Source organism: Oryctolagus cuniculus, chromosome 14, assembly GCF_051225735.1.
Source record: "Oryctolagus cuniculus isolate XC-2025 breed Fujian yellow rabbit chromosome 14, ASM5122573v1, whole genome shotgun sequence".
In the NCBI taxonomy this organism is placed as follows: Eukaryota; Metazoa; Chordata; class Mammalia; order Lagomorpha; family Leporidae; genus Oryctolagus; species Oryctolagus cuniculus.
This window is the reverse complement of record NC_142880.1, coordinates 2124016-2145000: the sequence shown is the minus strand read 5'-3', so window position 1 is coordinate 2145000 and position 20985 is coordinate 2124016. Positions and strand designations below refer to the sequence as shown.

Genomic DNA, 20985 nt, shown 5'->3' with positions numbered 1-20985 from the left:
TATTCATTCGTTTCTCTCCCTCCCTCCCTCCCTCCCTCCCTCCCTCCCTCCCTCCCTCTCTCTCTCTGCTTCCCCTCCTTCCTCTTCCCCCTCCAACTCTGCCCTTCAAACAAATGATTTTTTTTAAAAAAGGAATTTGAAATTTTACACGGTTATGTTTGCTGAAACAATTATCTATATCTGTCTCTGAGTTTGAATGCTTTGCTAGCGTTCCACACTCAGAGAGTAATTAAATTAGTTTCAAGACAATAACAGAAATCAGAGTCATACTGGCTTTTAACTAATTCTCCCTTAGAAAATCAGTTTTTAAAGAGTGATACCCCTCAGTCACCAGTCCTTCAGTAAAGAATCCTAGCATAAATACTTTTTCTGTGTTTGACCAAGTTCTATGTTAAAGCACCAGTGTGCTTTCTGGGGTGCTGTTTTTATAGGCGTGTGGCTCAGTGCTTCTGTCTTACTCCAAAGCTATCAACCAAAAGGTGCGGTTATATGTCAGGAGGCAGTGTAATGGTCTGAGTAGTTGTCAGATTAGACATAAAAATTACATATCATGGTTGTGTGAAATTTCTTTTTTCTCAGTTCTCCAAGAGTAGTTTGGAGAGGATAAGTGAATATAGCTGAATATCCTTTATATTCTTTTCAGACTTGGGATCTGTGGAAAGAGCCAGTTCCCTTTTGTTTCTAGTAAAACTTTAGAGGCTATGGTGTTCATGATGAAGTTATTTTTCTTTCTCAATCCTGAATGTTTGCATTAGTAAACACGTGTGGAATGTCTCCTGCATTCTGAACACTGTGGTGTCAGCTGTGGCAGCCCTGGGTCCAGTCGTAAGGCTTCTCTTAGCGTTTGTGTGGGCAGTGGATCATCGAGACGGGCAAGCAGCACATGAGCTTCGTGGCGGTCTGCGGGTAGAAAGTGCCTTGGGATTGTGTCAGAGGAAGTTACTGCTGCCAAAGCGGCAGAGAGCCGTCCTTTTAAAGTTGTCCTGTACTCTGTGTGTGGACTTGTACCTGGAAACGTCTGGCTGTTCTACATATGTCTGTCAGACTAGCACGGACTGAGTGTTTCTGAGCTGTGTGTGTGAGCGGGCGGAGTGCACCTGCGTCGTGCCCCAGCATTATCTGGGTGCCGGCCAGTTCCGCTCTCAGCCAGCCGTGGCACAGTGCTCAGCAGCCTGCAGTCACAGGCTCCAGAGAGAGAATCTAGACAAAATTCACGTTTCAAAGGGTTTCCTCTAGACTTTGTGTAACACCTGTCCTTCCTTCTGTATGCAGCTAGTATTTCATGTCCCGAACACCCAGACCCCTCCTGTTTTCTGTTTCCCTTCCTTTTCCCCATTGGAATGTGTCTGCTATGTGTCTCATCACCCAGATGTCTATGGCAACTACTAGTCATGTCCCCTTTGCTTGGATGAAACTGATGCACCCTGCTTCCATTGCACACTGGCCGGAGGCCTCGTCTGTGCCCGCTAGAGGGGCTGAGCGTTAGTCTGAGGTCATGTGCAGTGTGCTAGAGGGAAGCCTTCCACAGGCAGTTCATCTTTCATTGTTTTCATTTGTTCCAGCACCTGCCTGTTAACCACAGATGGATCAAAATCAGCTCCAGGTGCTTATTACAAATAGAGGAGGAGTCGTTGGGGAGTGGGATTTTTTTTAAATCAGCCTTGTGAAATGATTCTAACACTGTCGGGGTCTGAGAGCCACTCACATTTATTAATGTCAGTAGTAGTTGGCATGTGAGTCCTGTGAGAGAGTCCTGTGAGAAGAGCAGACTTGTTGATGCCTCAAGTCACAGAGCAGCTGTTAAAGTTGTTTGCATTCTGGCACACGGTGGTGGGGAGTGTCCAGCCTGTTTGCAGGGTGCTGTATAGGCTCACAAAATCATCTGGTGTGGCCCTGCCAAGGCAACTGAAAGAGAGACTTGAAATTCAGCAAGTCTGTAGCAAGCTAATTTTTAAGTTGACAGTTTTGTATGGGTGCAAATGATTTTACAAAGTATCCAGATGGCCTTTGGCAGAATAAAGATGCCTACCCCTTCCAGTTCCATGGGCAGGTTTGCAGCACCGGGATTCAGTGCAGTGGTTCTCAACAGAGCATCACAGCTACCTCTGTGAGTCTGCTGTTTCTGATTCTACACAGTAAACCTGGAGGCTCCAGACTCTTGTTCACTTAGAGATTTAGAATGAGGAAGGTAAGGGCACACTGAAATTTAGGATTCAAGTACAGTATGCTTAGAGCACTGTGTTTTTGGATTTTTTTAAAGGCTTTTTCGTAAGACTGTTGTCTATGAAATCTTTCTTAAAATGAAGTGATAACTTTCCCTGATCGCTTCCCTGGCTCCGTCTTTGTTGCTTGGTCTGTTCCGCGCAGGAGTTTGCCAGAGCTAGCCCACTGCAGAGCTTGCTCTCTGTGCCAGAGCTAGCCCACTGCAAAGCTTGCTCTCTGTCAGCCTTCGTGCTTTCCACCAAACGGGTGCTCTGGCCCGCCCGCACACCACCACCCGTGCCCAGCAGCTACGTGTGGAAAGGAACCCTAAGTGTCCCTGCTGTCTGCTAGTGCAGGACAGCCTCCGTGGGCCAGAAGTAGTGAAATGAAGGCAACAGAGTTGGAGCTGAAGTTCCGATTTTCCCCTAACTCAGGTGGCAGTCGATTATGGGACTGTGTTCATGCCACAGGGGGCCTGGGCGGACTGAGCTGTGACTCCTCTCCTGTTTGTGAGGGGTCGTCTTCAGTGAACTCTGAGAGAAAACAAGAGCGTACCGGAGGCCGACGCCAGGCAGTTGGGTCGTCTTCCGTGTGGCAGTGGAGCCGTGTTCTGGAGCAGCTGGGTTTATTTCTGGACACTAACCTTTGTGAAAGCAGTACATCGTTTCCATCCAGCAGATATCTGCTGTTGCCAGTACTATGTTGGCTTGTCCATTTCCAGTGTGTACAAAATAAGTGAAAGCAAGGACATTACAATTGGGAGGGAAGGAGGACTGTTATTTAAAAGGCTTTTAAATGATGTCACTATATATTCTTTTAACAACATCCTCTAAAAGCCTTTGAAAAAATAGTCCCTTCGTCCCTCACTTGTTAACAAAGACCGTACTGGGGACTGCTCTTAAAAGGCTGTTAAATGGTGATACTATATTTTTTAACATCAACATCATTTAGAAACCTTTTAGAGAGCGGTCCTCTTCGCCCACAGCTGACGGAAGGGAAGAAGGACGTGGGGGAAGGGATTGCTCTTTTAGAGGTCTTTGGATGGTGCTGTCGATAAATACAGCAATATTGTTGTAAAAGCCCCTTTCCAACGGCGAGTCAGCTGTTTGATATGTACTTGTAACCTCGTGGCCCCTCAGTGTGTAACAGATTGTTTTTTAATGCTGACCAGAAACTCAAGTTTACTTATTGTCTCAATAGTGCTTTTTTAAAGTAAACTTTTTACATTTTAGAAATCAGTTTCGCATGTACCGTCTCCCCAGACCCTTGTCACCTGTCAGTGAGACAGGCAGGATGTGCACACTAGTCTCCATTTGCCGGAAGAGGAAAGCCAGGTCTCACCACCTGCAGTCCAGATCCCACCAGCTGTCTCAGGATACCAGCAGTTTCCTTATTTGAAAGAGTGGTGGAGAGAAAGAGTTCCTCCATCTATTGATTCACTCCCCAAATGTCTGCAACAGTCAAAGCAAGTCCAAGTCCAAGCCAAACCCAGGAGCCCACGAACTCCACACAGGTCACCCACATTGGTGGCCGGGGCCCTAATGCTTGGGCCATCAGCTGCTGCCTTCCTAGCTGTATCAGCAGGGAGCTGGCCCCAAACTTGAGCTGGCACCCCATATCCTTTCAGGATGCTGGCATCGCAGGCGGTGTCTGAACCTGCTGCGCCGCACCAGCCCCACTGTCATTTTTTTCCCATGGTGTTCTTCATCAGTCTTTTCAGTAACTAAAATAATGAACTAGTTCCTTCAAATTACTATAAAGTAGGATTCTGTTCTTTCAGTACTGGACGCAGACAACCACATGACAGAAATTTTATTAACACTGTGATCTTGATAAAGAAAATGTAGAATATTGCCTTGAGGTGTTGCAGTCTTCCTGTGAGGCTGCGGCATTCACAGTTTTTTGAGGTTCCTTTGCCTTGTAGTATATGCTTGAGAAAATATCACTGGGAATCTGCTTTGAGACATCAACTTACTGAATAAATGATATTTTAAAGACAGTTCTAATCCCCTGTCATCGATAAGGTTTTGAGGCTTACTCTGCTCCCTAAGGCTATTGATTCATAGCTAAGTCACGTGCACGTTTCTCAGCTGCCTTAGCCTGTGCACTTCCTGCGGCTCCCTGAAAGGGGTGCCGTCTGTGCCGGCGTCAGAAGCGCCGTTTGGTGTTCATTGAAACAGGAATCGCAGCCTTCTGCTTGGCAGAGATGACACGTAACAGCACTAAATGGCAGTCTTGGCTGTGCTGCTGTTCGTCTTCTGCCAGCAGACCTTGTGTTTAATGTCACAGAAGGGCACGTTTCGTCAGCACCAGCGGTCGGTCGGGCAGTCCTGTGAGTCGGTGTTACCCCGTAACGTTCAAATCCACGTTCAGACAAGCTGAGTGACTCTCCTCTCGTCAAATGGCTTCTGAATTAAATTCTGGTGTTTTGTTGCCCTGCCGGCCCCTGCTCTGCCAGGTGAAAAGGAAGCAGCAGCCTTTGCTGCCTCTGCAGAGGAATGCTTCGTGCGTCTGGAGCAGCTGCAGCGCGAGAACTCTGGGCCAGCCCAGGCGGCGGCCCACAGAGGTGCACCTGAGACACTCAGGACGTCTGGAGGCTGTGTCCCACAGACTGGCCCTGCAGGACGAGGCCTGGGGTGCCCTGCAGTAGCTAAGTTTGCTCTATCCCCTCACCTCACTGAGGATCAGGAAAGTAATACGTATGTCTGTAAATTCAAGTGTGTGCGTGGGCATCTCTGAGGGTCTCAGAGCACCCATTTCCCCATCCTTCCCTGCACAGGGGTTTTCAGAAGTCGTGGAGCTTAGGACCAGCAAGGACTGCTCCTTTCCCCCCGCGGAGTCCCAGAAAGCATCCCTAGGAGGAGCTGTTGTTAAATTAGCATTCCCAGGCGTGGGCATGTGCACAGTGGTTGCGACTTGGAACACCCGCATCCTGAATCAGAGTTCTGCTGCAGGCCCAGCCTCTGTTCTCACCCACTTCCTGCTGATGTGTAGCTTGAGAGGCAGCAAATGATGAGGCAAGCACTTGGGTCCCTGCCACCCCATGGGAGATCTGAATTGAGTTTCAGGTTCCGGTCTTTTTTTTTTAATATATTTTTTTTAATTTTTTGACAGGCAGAGTGGACAGTGAGATAGAGAGAGAGAAAGGTCTTCCTTTTGCTGTTGGTTCACCCTCCAATGGCCGCCGAGGCCGGCACCCTGTGGCAGCGCATCGCGCTGATCTGAAGCCAGGAGCCAGGTGCTTCTCCTGGTCTCCCATGGGGTGCAGGGCCCAAGCACTTGGGCCATCCTCCACTGTACTCCCGGGCCACAGCAGAGAGCTGGCCTGGAAGAGGGGCAACCAGGACAGAATCCGGCGCCCCGACCGGGACTAGAACCCGGTGTGCCGGCGCCACAAGGCGGAGGATTAGCCTAGTGAGCCGCAGCGCTGTCGCAGGTTCCTGTCTTTGGCCTGGCCCAGTCCCAGCTGTTGTGGGCCTTTGGGGAGTGAACCAGTGGATAGATGATGATCTGTATATATCTTGCCATCTTTCTCTGTCTCTTAAAAGAGAGAGAGGAAAAAAGTAACATACCCACAATAAACCCAACTCCCTTCCCAGTTAGTGCCGCAACCGAGACACATCTTTTCCTGCCCCAGGACTTGCGCAGGGAGACTCGCGGTCCCTGCGGTACAGTTCATGTGCAAGGCAGCACAGCCAGCTTCCCGGGGCACCAGTCTCCTCCCTGAGACGGCTGCAGCAGCTGCCGCTTTCCCTCCCATCCTGTGGGAAGTGCTGTTGCCGTCCAGCTTTTCCCTGAGACTCTGCGTTTGGACCTTGCGGTCTCACGGTAAGTGCTCTCTGCCCATCCTCACTCCTGGTGGCCTGCAGTTCTGTGTGACTGACGTCCTTATTGCCAGTGAGAGTGTTTGTGGGACGCTCCCAGCTGTTGTTCTAGACCAGGGCCTGCGAAAGCATTTGGTGTGGCCCTGCCAAGGCAACCAGAGGACTGACTTGAAATTCAGTAAATCTGTAGCAGGCTGGTTTTTCAGTTGATAACTTTGTATGGCCTATAAATGATGTTACAAATATCCAGATGGAGGCCGGCGCCGTGGCTCACTAGGCTAATCCTCCGCCTTGCGGCGCTGGCACACCGGGTTCTAGTCCCAGTCAGGGCACCAGATTCTGTCCCGGTTGCCCCTCTTCCAGGCCAGCTCTCTGCTGTGGCCAGGGAGTGCAGTGGAGGATGGCCCAAGTCCTTGGGCCCTGCACCCCATGGGAGACCAGGAGAAGTACCTGGCTCCTGCCATTGGATCAGCGCGGTGCGCCGGCCGAAGCAGCCACTGGGGGGTGAACCAACGGCAGAGGAAGACCTTTCTCTCTCTCTCTCACTGTCCACTCTGCCTGTCAAAAAAAAAAAAAATTTTTTTTTTTTCAGATGGCCTTGGCAGGAAAAAGGTTCCCCACCCTTGCTCAATGCCATTCCACTTTCATCTTTCCATTCCTTCTTTCTGCAGACCTATTCGGTCTCCCTATCTTTTTTCCCTTCCCTGTCATTCTTATCTTTGGATCTCTTAATCATTGATATGCATCCCACTCACAGTCCCTCCAGCCTACCATCTTCCTGGAAGACCTCTTTGTGCACTTGAGCAGCCTGGGCAGTGTTCAGGCCTTGTAGCCTGTGGATCTGTCCAGGTCTAGTGTCTTCACCTGCACTGAGCCTCAGCCGTGTGTCCTGTCGCATCTGCTCTGACACCTTATCTCCGTCCCTTGCTTGAGCCCTTCAGGCCCCTCAGGCCCTGCACTCCTCCCGGTGTTCTCCCGGGTTCAGCCTGGAGTTGAAGCAGCCCTGGAAGATGGGTGCCGGAGCCTGTGTTCCTAGGGCTTTTAGGTGACGGAGCCAGTCTCAGCTCAAGTCTTTGTGGCTGTCTAGCCCCTCACTGAAGCCGTGCACAGAGTGTCCGGGAGTCTGAGGACAGGGAGGCCCGAGTGATAGCTTCTGTTCTGTGTGGGCAGGGGAGGTCGCCAGGGGACAGAGGCTAGGAGGGCCACCAGACTGACTTAAGGTTAGGCTAGCAAGGCGTTTGCTCTTCTTATATCTCCATAGTATTTGAAATTATCTTTAATAAACATGTATGGCTTTTGCAATGTAAAAAACCATTTAAACGTCTAAAAATGTTTTATGTATCAGTGAATACTTAAACTAAGCTGTTAGTGCAGGCACAGACAAGGGAAAGAATACCAGGGCTTTGAGCTCGTTACTGAGGCTGGAGGAAAACAAGGAAGATGTTCAAGATCGTGCCAAGGTGGTGAGCTTGGTTACCGCGGGAGAGGAGAGTAACAGTCCCTTTTCTGTATTTTGTCATTGGTATTGTGAATGAGAAAGTGGTGCAACTACTAGCGTTAAGTGATCACCACCTCTGTCGAATAACAACACAACCAAGTTGCTTTCTGCTTGTGTAGAATGTTCTGAATTACAGGAACTTTGTCAGAAGCTTTCTGCTGAACACTTTAAAATAAAATTCAGTTTGTTTTTGTGGAACCAGATCAGGAAAGAAACATGTTTTAAAAGTAATAGTATAAAATAACTATAAATAGTTTAACCTGTGTCCATGATTCTGATGTCCTTGGGCATATAAGTAGTAATTTAGAGAATATGTACATCATTCTGGATTTCAGATGTGTAAAACGCATTGAATGTATTGACAGTAAAGCTTATAGATCTGCGTAGGGTAGGAAGTAGAAGAGAATATTACTACAAAATCCTTCCTAATCTCAGAACTAATGAAAGTTGAGTATATCCTGAGCCAGGATCAGCAAAACTTCTTGTAAAGAAGCGGATAGTAAACATTATCACCTCTGCAGGCCGCAGCCACTCAGCCCTGCCAGTGTGTTACAAAAGCAGGTATCGACAGTGTGTGCCTGCGTTCCAGGGAAACTTTATTTATAGACAGAAATAGGAGTTTCATAGAATTTTAATATCACAAAGCATTCTTTTTTCCCACTTAAAATATAAAAGTCTTTCTTACTGCACAGGCTGTTCAAAAATAGAAAATGGACTATACTTGGCCTAAGGCATAACTTGCTGATGACTGTAACACCAGTCATAAAGTAATATCCTCATGAAACGTTTGTTCATAATGTATTCAGATCCTTCTGCAAATATACTTTAATGTATGGTTTGTTTATACTTACCAAAATAAAAGGTGGAAAAGTCTCATGTTTTTTATAATATATAGTGATTTCTGTAGTAAAATATCAGAAATGATCATGCATGTCAGAACATCTAAATTTACATGCATAAGGAAATTTCCTTTCAGGAGTATAAGTCACTTTTAAGAAGTAATCTTAAAAGCCGATGCTGTGGTGTAGTGAGTTAAGCCTGTGCCTGCTGCTCCACTTGCAATCCAACTCCCTGATAATGGCCTGGGGAAGCAGTGGAAGATGGCCCTGCACCCTCACGGGAGACCCTGAAGCAGCTCCTGGCTCCTGGTTTCAGGTCGGCCCAGCTCCAACCCTTGAGGCCATCCAGGGAGTGAACCAACAGATGGAAGATCTCTGTCTGTCTGTCTCTCTCGCTCTCGCTGTCTCTCTGCCTCTGCGTCTTTGTAACCCTACCTTTCAAATAAATAAATAAATAAGTCTTTTAAAAGAATACTAATTTTGAGCTGGCGCCGCGGCTCACTAGGCTAATCCTCCGCCTTGCGGCACCGGCACACCGGGTTCTAGTCCCGGTCGGGGCACCGGATTCTGTCCCGGTTGCCCCTCTTCCAGGCCAGCTCTCTGCTGTGGCCCGGGAGTGCAGTGGAGGATGGCCCAAGTGCTTGGGCCCTGCACCCCATGGGAGACCAGGAGAAGCACCTGGCTCCTGCCATCGGATCAGCGTGGTGCGCTGGCCACAGTGCGCCGGCCTCGGCGGCCATTGGAGGGTGAACCAACGGCAAAAGGAAGACCTTTCTCTCTGTCTGTCTCTCACTGTCCACTCTGCCTGTCAAAAAAAAAAAAAAAAAAAGAAACTAATTTTAAAGCTGAAGCTTTCTCACTATTTACAGCTATTATCTTGTCATCTCTATGAACTGTGTATCCCAATAGATGCTCCTGTGAAACGTCAGTCAAAACTGGATCCAGTAACAGTGTTTTATGTTCTGAAGATCTTCATATTTTTGAACTTCAAAACAGAATAGATTAATAATACTTAAGAGTGATTGAGTAACCGGATTAAAGCAGAAAAGGCCAGAAAACATTGTGTTCATAGGGCTTCATTTCATGGTGGCTTACCATCATTGAAAGAGTAGTGCAGATGCTGAACGGGGTTACTCCAAGGCACTTACTTGACATTCCATGTTTTATTTTTCAGATCTCATTTGAAATTTTATAATTCAATCATTTTGAACAGCTATGTTCAAAAGAAGTTTTACAACTTTAATCTTAATAATCTCAAAAAAAAGCAGACATGCTATGTCATAAAATAACTATTAGTGACTAGTTTGTATCCTATAAATCTAACTTGAGTTGATAATATGGTCCATTACCAGCTAACTGCAGAGAGTATTTTTCATTTTACACTCTTCAGTTACTTTTTAGTGAAGTGTTAAAAAATATGAAGCTTTTCTCCTCTTTAAAATTGCACGCTGTCTGTCTGTTATTAGGGAGATAACAGCTCTTATAAATGTTTCAGTAAGCGCTAAGTAGACAGTTATGTGCACTCTCATTCCACGCTTATTTGCTTACTGTAATAAACTGATAAAATATGTGTGGTTTGTCTCTGTGTATCTACAGGCATCATGAGTCACATAGATTTCCTTTAGAAATAATGTTGTGTCTGCAGAATTGATTGCTTATTTTCATAAACCATCTAAAGGTACACAAACGGCTTTTATTATTTAAACATGTACTATGTGAAGATTTGTGGAGGATTGTCTCCTTGTTCCTTGATGCTTTTGCGTTGTGTGAACTCTTGGGGAGGCTTTTTATTTTAGAGTTCCTGCAGTTAGGGCACGGAGTACGTGCTCAAGAATGACGGGGAGGGTGGCACACGTCACTTGTGACACAGCCGAATTTTCAATTCTTTGAACATTAGGAGCTAAACAATTAAATCCAAAGTAATGTTTTCAGACACTGCCTTTTATTCTGTGCTGTTTATAGAAGCTTTTTGAAGATAATGCTTACATCTAGAACTGGGTATTGTATTTCAAGAATTAGTGTTTGTATCATAGAAGTCCTTCCAGGTGCTAAGTTGTCCTTCATGTATGCCTTTAGCAGATAAGGCTTTTAACTTGTTTGCATTTATGTATCATGGAGGCCTGCAAGTCAAGTCAACTTTTTTTTTTTTTGACAGGCAGAGTGGACAGTGAGAGAGAGACCAAGAGAAAGGTCTTCCCTTACCGTATTCACCCCGCAATGGTCACTGCGGCCGGCGCTCTGCGCTGATCTGAAGCCAGGAGCCAGGTGCTTCCTCCTGGTCTCCCATGGGGTGCAGGGCCCAAGCACTTGGGCCATCCTCCACTGCCCTCCCAGACCACAGCAGAGTTGAGGTGGAAGAGGGGCAACCGGGACAGAATCCGGTGCCCCAACCGGGACTAGAACCCGGTGTGCCGGCGCCGCAGGCGGAGGATTAGCCTAGTGAGCTGCGGCGCTGGCCTCAAGTCAACTTTAAAACCAGCAAGAGTTCTGCTTACATGGTGCTCCCGTAGAGAAGGCTCTCTTGAGGAGTAGTGTTACCATCGAGCCTTCAGCGTCAAAGTCTAGTTGTCGCCAACACTAGAGGCATATTATTTGCAAATCCCCATAATCATTTTAAATAATAAAATTATACTTTGAGTCCTGAAAATGACGAAAATTCTCTTTTCGACGTTAAGCATAAAAGTGGAGAGTAGACGAGAAGATGGATAGTAGACCTAATAAATAAGTAAATTTTTCATATATAGTGGTAGGCTGTTAACTGGCTGTGGAAAAGGAAGAGGGATCGGAGCCGGGAGATGCGGTTTGGTTAGGCCTCCTCACGACGGTAACAGCTGGGCAAAGACACGGATGAGAACTAAGCCGGGGGAGTGTCTGGAGGCAGGAGTGCAGGCAGGGCGATGCCAGGGCCTGTGCTGGGCGTAGCCGGGAAGCCGAGGACGGCAGTGAGCTGAGCAGGAGGTGCAGGAGCAAAGCAGACGAGGTCATGAAGGGGACATGACATGAGGACCCTCGAACCCCTCTGTTTGCTTTTTACGCTCCGGTCGGGAGCCCCGGGAGCTTTGAGCACAGGGTGACTGATAGAACTGTATTCACTGATGAATTCTGGATGCTGCGCTCAGAACAGACGCAAAGGAGCCTAGCGTCCGTGGGTAAGAGGCAGTGCTGCACTCCGGGGAGAGGTGATGGCCGCTCACCCCGGGCTGCTCGCTGAAGGCAGTGAGAAGTCGTCATATTTTACTTAGTTTGTTCAGTTAGCTGGAGCCCTTCCCTGAGCTCTGCCCCGGCTCTCACGTGTGCCTGCCTCTCACGCGTGTAAGCCTCTTGAGCGCTGGCGTCTTGTCTCTTCTCTGTGTCTCTACTGTTGTGTCTCTATTCCGTGTCCCAGTGCAGTGGTTGGCACAATGAATACTGCAAATGTTAGATGAAACAGTGAATTAATAAATTAATGCTTACTAGTGCTCTTCATGGACAGAGTCCTGAAATACCTAATTCTTGCCTAAGACCGCCTTTCTCCCCAGAAGGTCATGGGGTACACAGGGCCATGGGACGGAAAGGCCAAGCAGTGCTCATTGGGCTAGGCCTTGCTTTCTCGCCCCAACACACGACTCCAGTGATTGGGCTAGGCCTTGCTTTCTCGCCCCAACACACGACTCCAGTGATTGAGGACTGCCCACATATCAAGGACTTTCTTTCCAGTGGAAGGAAGATTAAATAGCTTGAACCAAAGCAGTCTGCTAGTCGAACCATGTGAAACTGATTATTTGTCTGTGTATACCTACAGAAATGGCAGGTACGTGTAGTTCACTCAAGTCTGCGGCAAACCTGAGTCCCTGGTCTCTCCGTTCTGTATCTGCTAACATTTGAGGAAAAGATGCAAGGGAATATATTCTCTCTTCACACGTTTCCCCCCCGCCTGTTAATGTCTTGAAATCAGACTAACCCCCTTTAGTAGTAGACTGAGGGACATAAATGATAAAAATACAATTTGAAGTAGCTTAGAAGGAAAAAAGAAAGAAAATGCAGGCAGGAAGGCTGGAGCACTTTACAGAAAACTAAGCTGCAACAAGGGCAGGACCATGTCGAGACCTCAGGAACCACCAGAACCAAAGTTCTATCTCCCATTTGTGCTTTTCGTGGACATTGGCTTTATTCTCTATTTTCCTCACGGAAATGTGGCCACAGACAACACTACAGTTTTAAATCTCAGTATTTCAGCTGCTCTACTTCCTAAATTCTAAATCCAAAAATCTGGGTGTTGCACCTGAGCCAGTTAACTGTGGCCAGATCATGAAGTGGCGTAAGAACATGCTGGGTCCACCAAGAAAAAGTGGCAGTGTTCCTAGTATACTGGGCAGATGCCTCACCCACAGTCAGTACAGGGCAGAACTCCCTCAAAACCAGCACTTAGTCTTGAGTTGCTGTTCTTTTTTTTTTTAATTTTTATTTATTTGCATGCATTTCATAAATACATTTGGGACACAGTAATTTTTCCCACCGTACCGTCGCCCCCCGCTCTCCCCCTACTTCCTTTTCCCTCTCCTGTTCCCTGTCTTGTTTTTGCCATCATCTGTTTTCATTTAACTTTACTATAGAGAGGATGAACTCTGTTCTAGGTAGAGTTCAGCTTGCAGTTCTTCCTTGCTGTAAGACATACTGAACACTGAATTGTCAGCTGCCACAACATTTGATCAAACTTCAGAAAGCCACAGTGTTTGAGAAAGGAAAGCCCAAAGGAGAACGTCGTGTGTCATCAACAAAGCCACCATGCTGCACGGGGCCCTTCTGTAGCTTCCAGAAAGGCACCCCTGAGGCCAGATCCTTAGCCACCATCCGCTCCTGCCAGGTGCTGCAGCACAGCTCTGCTGCACTTAGCTCCTGCCAAGTGTTAATTTAGCTCTTTCAATGATAAAATATACTTGTATCAAGAATGGTGAAGGGTTTGGGATGTTACCAATTTTGGGGCACTGGTGGAAGACATGGGACTCCTGTCTCAGGGACGAAAGACAGCTTGTTAGAACAGTAGCAGTAGCCAACGTGACATCACTTGCTCCGCTTCTCCCAGCCTCCATTCCCACGTGGGGAAGGCCAGGCTGCATATGGCTCACAGGCTGTGTATAGTAGTGTCCCTTATCCCTGGTTCCACTTTCCAGAGTGTCATGTTCCTTGATCCCAGCCAACTGAAAATATTAAATGAAAAATGCCAGAAATCAGTAATTTATAATTCTTAAATTTATTGCAGTGTTCGTAATTTTCTGTTTTATTATCAATATTGTTGTTAATCTCTCGCTGCGCTTTATTAGAGGTATGTATGTATGGGGAAAAAGGTGGAATACACACACACACACACACACACACACAGGTGTGTGTATATATATTTGGGGTTGAGTTCTGTCCGTAGCCAAGCATCTGATGAACATCTTGGAACCACTCCCACAGATGAGGGGTGACTGCTGTGACTGGCCCATGCCTGCCATAGTGCAGCTGTTGTGTTTAGACTTGACAAGGATCTACCTTTTGTTCCTAAACCCTCATTTTATAGCTGAAGTCCAAGTCATTCTACAATTAATTTCCCTTTGTTTTAGTCTAGTAAAATTATTGATACCTACAACATATGAAGTAGAAAACCATTCATTATGTTTAGCATCTTAGAAAATAAGCAGCCACGGATCTTATATATGAGCCGTATCTCTGGAATATAGGTGTCTAATCTGATATATAAAATTTTGAAAGTCTTGGATTAGTGCACTGTACATGGAAATTATTGAAGGACTGTGGAACCCAGTGGGTTTATTGAACAAAATGTCACCTGAGCAGTTCATGTAGATATTTGAGAAGTTTGGTTTAATATGATGTGTATGAACTTAGGAAACAAAGGTTAAAACATAATTGGACACTGTCAGTCCCTTTGGCTAAACAAGTAGGTGTTATTACTACAACAGGGTATCTACGATCTATCTTTCTGTGCAAGAGTACAGAGACCTTCTGTATTACCACAGATAACCCTCAAGGGTAGTCAGGGAGGGCCGATTACACAGTGAGTTCATCGGGAAATGCTTACTGGCTTGGACTTGGTTGAGTATAGGAGAGTGAATGGGACGTAGATCAGACTTTTTCTCTCTCTATATTCTCTAATAGCTTGTAAGCAGTTACAGTAAAACTGCAGAATGTGAGATGAGGGCGACAAAACAAATACTTGGATGCGTGTCCCAGTTGTGCTTAAGGCTGACTGTCATAACCTCAGTGGTATTGGAATTTAGGGAGGAAAAAAGATTTTTGCTGACTATAAACATGTGTATTTTGTATATTTATAAATATATATGTGTGTGTGTATGATAAGCATGTATTACAAATAGTATGTGTTCTGTGTGTGGTTGCTTGTTCATGCCTAAAGATTTTTCTTTTAGGCTATGCTAATCAATCCTTGAGAGTTCATAATGATGATAGAACTTAGAGTACACATTGAATAGAAGGGTTTTGAAAATAATTTCTATTCAGGGAAAAGAACCTTATTATAGAAGTGATATTGTCTTGAAAATTAATGTGTGAACTGTTGTCATCTGAAGACTAAAGTAGAGTGAACAGGCCAGTTGCCCCATTAGTTTATAGAACCAAAACTTGAAATTCAGCCAATTATTTATTTTGTAAATTTTTGAAAAGATTTATTTATTTATTTATTTGAAAGTCAGAGTTACACAGAGAGAAAAGGAGAGGCGGTGGGTGGAGGGGAGCATTTTCCATCTGCTGGTAAACTCCCCAATTGGCCGCAACAGCCGGAGCTGAGCTGATCTGAAGCCAGGAGCCAGGAGCTTCTTCCGTGTCTCCCACCTGGGTAGAGGGGCCCAAGGACTTGGGCCATCTTCTACTGCTTTCCTGGGCCATGACAGAGAGCTGGATGGGAAGTGGAGCAGTCAGGACTCGAACCAGTGCCCGTATGGGATGCCGGCACCGCAGATGGTGGCTTCACCTGCTACACCACAGCGCCGGATCCTATTTTGTACATTGTTATGATGATTATTCTAAATGGCCCAAGCTTATAAGTTGAGCTTTTGGAGAAAGAATACTGTGTTTTATTGGTGCTTAGAAGGTACTATTTAGCATTTTCTTCATATGATATTTTATGTTTGGCTTACTTTTTAAAGATTAACTTATTTATTTATTGGAGAGGCAGAGCTGTAGAGAGAAGGAGAGACAGAGAGAGAAGAGGAGAAAGAGATGTTCTATTCACTGGTTCACTCCCCAGATGGCCACCGTAGCCGGGGCTGACCCAAGGCAAAGCCAGGAGCTGGGAACTCCATCTGGGTCTCCCATGTGGTTGACAGGGACCCAAGCACTTGAGCCATCTTGCTTTACTTCCCCAAGCGAATCAGCAGAGAGCTGGATTGCAGTTGCCTTGGCCAGGACTTGAACCAGTACTCATATGGGATGCAGGCAGCTAACACCAGCCTTGGATTTTTGTTGAATTTTAAATTAATGCTGCATTTTAATGTCATGTGAGTAGCATAGTGAGCATGGGTTGGTGTGATCTGTATCCGCACAGTTACGATGGATAACCTAGTTTGAGGGAGCATGCTTGTTAGAAAAGATCTTGATTAAGCCTCTTTAATCACAATCGATTAAAAAAAAAAAAAAGAAAAGAAAAGCTTGTCCGTGTCGGTCCACTCAAACCTGATGTGCAGTGTGCTTCGTCTTTTTATGGAGGAATGCCTGCACATGGCCAGAATGCACAGTGTTTCCTCAGTTAATATGCTGCCCATAGTTCCAGTCAGAATAACACTGAGAAGGAGTTTAAGAAGCTAACATTCAGTGGAGGGATAAACAGATGGTCAGCCAAGAAAATATTTTGAGGTAAGGAAGGATGAAGAACTATTCATTTTACCAAATTGAGTCGCATTGTGGGGCTGTAAGAAGTAAAGCAGTGTGGTACTGGTTTTAACAGAGGAATCAGCACCCAGAAATGTCTCCTACTGCATGGGCAGCTGAAACATTTATATTTACAAATCACTGAGGAAAGACTATTCATTGGAACATACAGTGAAACATAGAAATGATTAAGTGCTTGCAGAAAAATAGTTACATGTAAACTCACTATCCTTAAATCAACCACACATGAATTAAAGAGATGACTAAATAAAACCTTGAAATGTCTAGAAGAAAATGTAAGTGGACAGTTACCTGATCTCAGGATGTGGAAGGTCTTTCTAACAGTGAAAGCATAGGAAAAAGCCACCGTAAGCCAGAGGTTGTGGCCTTCGTTTTCCTGTGAAAGGAATTCAAGGTGAGGTCATGTTTGAAATGAAGGTACAGGATATTTGTCATTGGTGCGTGATACTGTCTTACAGTTGAAACACTCCCAAAAATAACTTAGCTATTTAAACTATTAAGAAAGCAAGATGGTCCAATATAGACTACACAGGCAACAAACCAACAAAAATGTTTAGAAGCTCTAAAAGCATTGAGTGTATTTATATAAATGAGATTAGTCTCTTCCTAATAGGGTTATAGTGTCAAAAGTCTTTTAATATGTGCCTGAAAAATAGAAAAAATGAATAAGGCATTTTTGTGTCATTTCTAACTAATATCTATATGCATAATATCCTAATGTTTGTTGTTTATATAATACTTCAGAGAAACCAAGAGATAATGTAAATGTTTGCTTCTTTTCTAAGAGAATGAGTAACTGCATTCACTGATGTGCCTTTTGTTTTCTTTTTCCCGTGTGTGGTAGGTCAGTTCTCCAGTGTTCGTACCCATGAAAACTCATGTGCTGCTGCATCGAATGAGTGGGAAAGGACTGGCTGCCCATTACTTCTTTCCGAGACAGCCTTGCATTTTTGGTGCTAAGATGGTCTCTGTACAAATAACACTGAATAACACCACTGACCAAAAGATAGAAAATATCCACGTCGGAGAAAAGAAGCTTCCCGCAGGCATGCAGATGCACGCTTTCAGTCCAGTAGGTGTGTGCCGATTCTCTCTTAGAACCTGGTGCTTGGTAACTAAATGTGTTCCTTTTGAAAGCTAAGTCAGATCATTTAAAGAAACAAAATAGAAAACTCTTTCATTGACTTTATTAGCATGCATGGTTCGTGTTTGTTTTCTCTTTAAGCTGAGTTGGTCATAGAGAACACATGCACTGCTTTGCTCTTGGGGGAGGAGGCCCTAGCAGCAGCAGTGCCGGTAGCGACGCAGGCGTGAGTCTGCCGCTGTCACTGTCGTCCCAGTCCACCCGTCTGCGTCACCTTCCCCCACCACTCTTCAGACTCCGCTTCATGCCTGCAGATTCTAGGTGGTTTGTTGCAGATCAGTGGCGGGAAAATCACTGTAACTTTTTGAATTCCCTGCCTCCCGTATCTCGAGAACTTCCTGCTTGACCCTCCCTGCATTCTCTGGTAGAACGTGAAGGGAGTGGAGACGGGAGAGGGTGTACACTCTCCTGCCTTGTCCATTCCAGCAATGGAACATGGACTAGCCGATAATATATGACCCATGTTTGGCCACATTGCCTTCTCAAATATTTTTAATCTGTTGCCACAACTGGAAGTTCTAGACTGTTTTGTTTGTTTGTTTTTTACGTTTTAAAGAAGACAAGAAACCTGACTTCCTTGGGGCAAGGCGCCTGATGAGGACACTGGTCTTCCCCACACAGCAGCCCAGTGGTGCTGAGCCACAGCTGCCTCCGCGCCTCTTGCATCGTATCATCGCCCCAGTCAGGTGTCAGTGGCCATTTATTACCACTCGTGCCGTTTTAAGTATTTTGGCAGAGGTACACCGCTTAAAAATTAAAAGGGGCAGGCATTGTGCAGAGAGAGCTAAGCTGATGTCTGCAGTGCTGGCATCCCAAACTGGAGCACTGGTTTGAGCCCCAGCCGCTCTGCAAGGCAGCAGATGGCCCAAGTGCTTGGGCCCCAGCTACCACGTGGCAGACTGGATGGAGCTGTAGGTTCATGGCTCTGCTGGCCCAGTCCAGCCTTTGTGGCCATTTGGGGAGTGAACTGGCAGGTGGAAGTTCTCAATCCCTCTCTGTCACCTTGTCTTTTAAATACGTCTTTAAAAAACTTTTTTTTAAAACTTTTATTTAATGAATATAAATTTCCAAAGTACAGCTTATGGATTACAATGGCTTCCCCCCCATAACGTCCCTCCCACCCGCAACCCTCCCCTCTCCCACTCCCTCTCCCCTTCCATTCACATCAAGATTCATTTTCGATTCTCTTTATATACAGAAGATCAGTTTAGCATACATTAAGTAAAGATTTCAACAGTTTGCTCCCACACAGAAACATAAAGTGAAAAATAATAGATGATTTTTTAAATGATGATGAAATCAGATCAGACCTGTTGTCATGTTTAATCCCAGTGAGAGTCAAGTTGGGAATTGATAATTTCTTCTTCTTCTTCTTTTTTTTTTTTTTACAGAAGATCAGTTTAGTATACATTAAGTAAAGCTTTCAACAGTTTGCACCCCCATAGAAACACAGAGTGAAATATACTGTTTGAGTACTCGTTATATCTTTAAAAAACTTTAAATGTAACAATTGTCTGTCTGACTTTGATTTTAATTTAGTGTAGTATTTAGAATATCCATATGTGTTCTTTCTGTTTTTTCTAAGTGGAGACAATCCTAAGGTTTAGTTGGGAGAAACTTTAAAGAAAAACCTGGATTAAAAATGATAAAAAGTTTATGCTGTTGTATCCTGGAAATGTTATAATCAGGAAACTTGAGATATCTCTTCGTTTTTTTGTTTGTTTATGTGTTTATGTAATCTGAAATGGGTACTGAGGGGTATTATTTGTATTTTATTTTTGTTATTTGAGAGGGAGAGAAACACAGAAATACACACACACACACACACAAAGGGGGGGGTGGAGTGAACTCCCTCTCTCTGTAACTCTGCCTTTAAATTAAATAAGCAATTTTTTTTATTTTTTAAAAAATGTCACCCAAAGGTCCAAACAGTTGAGCAGTGTTAATGTTTCTTAGGGCTGGCATAATGACCACCCGTTTGGCCTATATAGGCTAGAAAAATCACTGTAATAAATCCCGTAGTGTTACCTTAACACAGAATAACATCTGAATGTACAGCATTATCATGGTCCTAGTTACCAACTTTTTCTGTTCATACACATGTAATTTTTTTTTTATTTTTTATTTTTTTATTATTTTGACAGGCAGAGTTAGAGACAGAAAGAAAGGTCTTCCTTCCATTGCTTCACCCCCCCAAATGGCCGCTACAGCCGGCACGCTGCACCGATCCAAAGCCAAGAGCCAGGTGCTTCCTCCTGGTCTCCCATGCTGGTGCAGGACCCAAGCACTTGGGCCATCCTCCACTGCCTTCCCAGGCCACAGCAGAGAGCTGGACTGGAAGAGGAGTGACCGGGCCAGAATCCGGCGCCCCAACTGGGACTAGAACCTAGTGTGCCTGCGCTGCAGGCGGAGGACCAGCCGAGTGAGCTACGGCGCCGGCCGCATACATAATTTTTGACGACCATAATGTTTCTTTCTTTTTTTGGCATTGCTTAGACTCTTTCAAGATGGAGCTCTTTCCCATGTACTTCGGGTTACTGAGTATGCTGCATAAATCAACCCTCCAAGAACAGCTTAAAAATTTCAACAACAAAAATAGTGTCTTTTCACATTCTTATGAAATAAGGTACTTAAGATATTTGTTTTATTAGGCACATACACATATGTTAAGGGATCTGATAGCTTTATAATTTGTCACCATTCTGTTTTCTTTTTGTTTTTGTAATATGCGATGATTTTTGTCTGAATTTTGTCCTGTCTTCAACATGAAAATGGGTTCTGTGCAATGTTAGGTATACTGTAAGCTGTTTTTCTCAAAGAGATCAAATACATAAGGGGATGGGTTTTTTTGTTTTTACAAAAGATTGTTTATTTCAAAATCAGAGCCACAGAGAGAAAGGCAGAGATAGAGAGAGATCCTCCATCCACTGGCTCACTCCCCAAATGGCTGCAGTGGCCAGAACTGGGTCAGACCTAAGCTAAGAGCCAGGAGCTTCATCCTGGTCTTCCACAAAGGTGGCAGGGGCCCAAGCAATCAGACCGCCCTCCACTGCTTTTTCCAGGTCATTAGCAGAGAGCAGGACTGAACCAGCCGACAAGGCATAACTGGCACCACTGTGGGATACCCAGCATTCCAGGTGGCGGCTCTGCCTGCTCCACCACAGCACCAGCCCTGAGATTTTGTTTTTAAGATTCATTTATGTTGAAAGTTATAGAGAGGGGAGACAGAGAGATCTTTCATCGCTGGTTCACTGCCTTGGTGGCTGCAGCAGCTAGCAGTGAGAGCAGGTGAGAGCAGCCTGGAGCCAGGAGCCAGGGTCTCTATCCTGGTGTCCTACATGGGTGACAGGGACCCAAACACTTGGGCCATCTTGCACTGATGTTCCCAGACCGTTAGCAGGGAGCTGGATCAGAAATGGAGCAGGCAGGATGCCACCCAGCACCCATATGAGATGGCGGCATCGCAGGCAGCAGCTTTACCCACTACACCACAACACCAGCCCTGAGATTTTTTTTAGAATACCCTTAAGCTCTTTGTGCTGTATTTGGTGACTTAGTGCTAACAGATGACAAATTCTTAGATTTCACTAGTTACTG

General features: G+C 45.4%; 1 protein-coding gene across 11 annotated transcripts in view; it reads left to right on the top strand.

Annotated features, from left to right (window-relative positions):
* The window catches only part of AP3B1 (adaptor related protein complex 3 subunit beta 1), a 269201-nt gene that overhangs the window by 215300 nt on the left and 32916 nt on the right, over positions 1-20985 (top strand). For all 11 annotated transcript variants that reach the window (XR_016220329.1, XM_070056312.2, XM_051837574.3 and 8 more), the window contains one exon: positions 17089-17320. Coding sequence is in view for 10 of the 11 variants with exons in the window: in XM_070056312.2 (XP_069912413.1) it covers positions 17089-17320 (232 nt within the window). In the remaining variant the exon portion in view is untranslated. The remainder of the gene's footprint in view (positions 1-17088; positions 17321-20985) is intronic.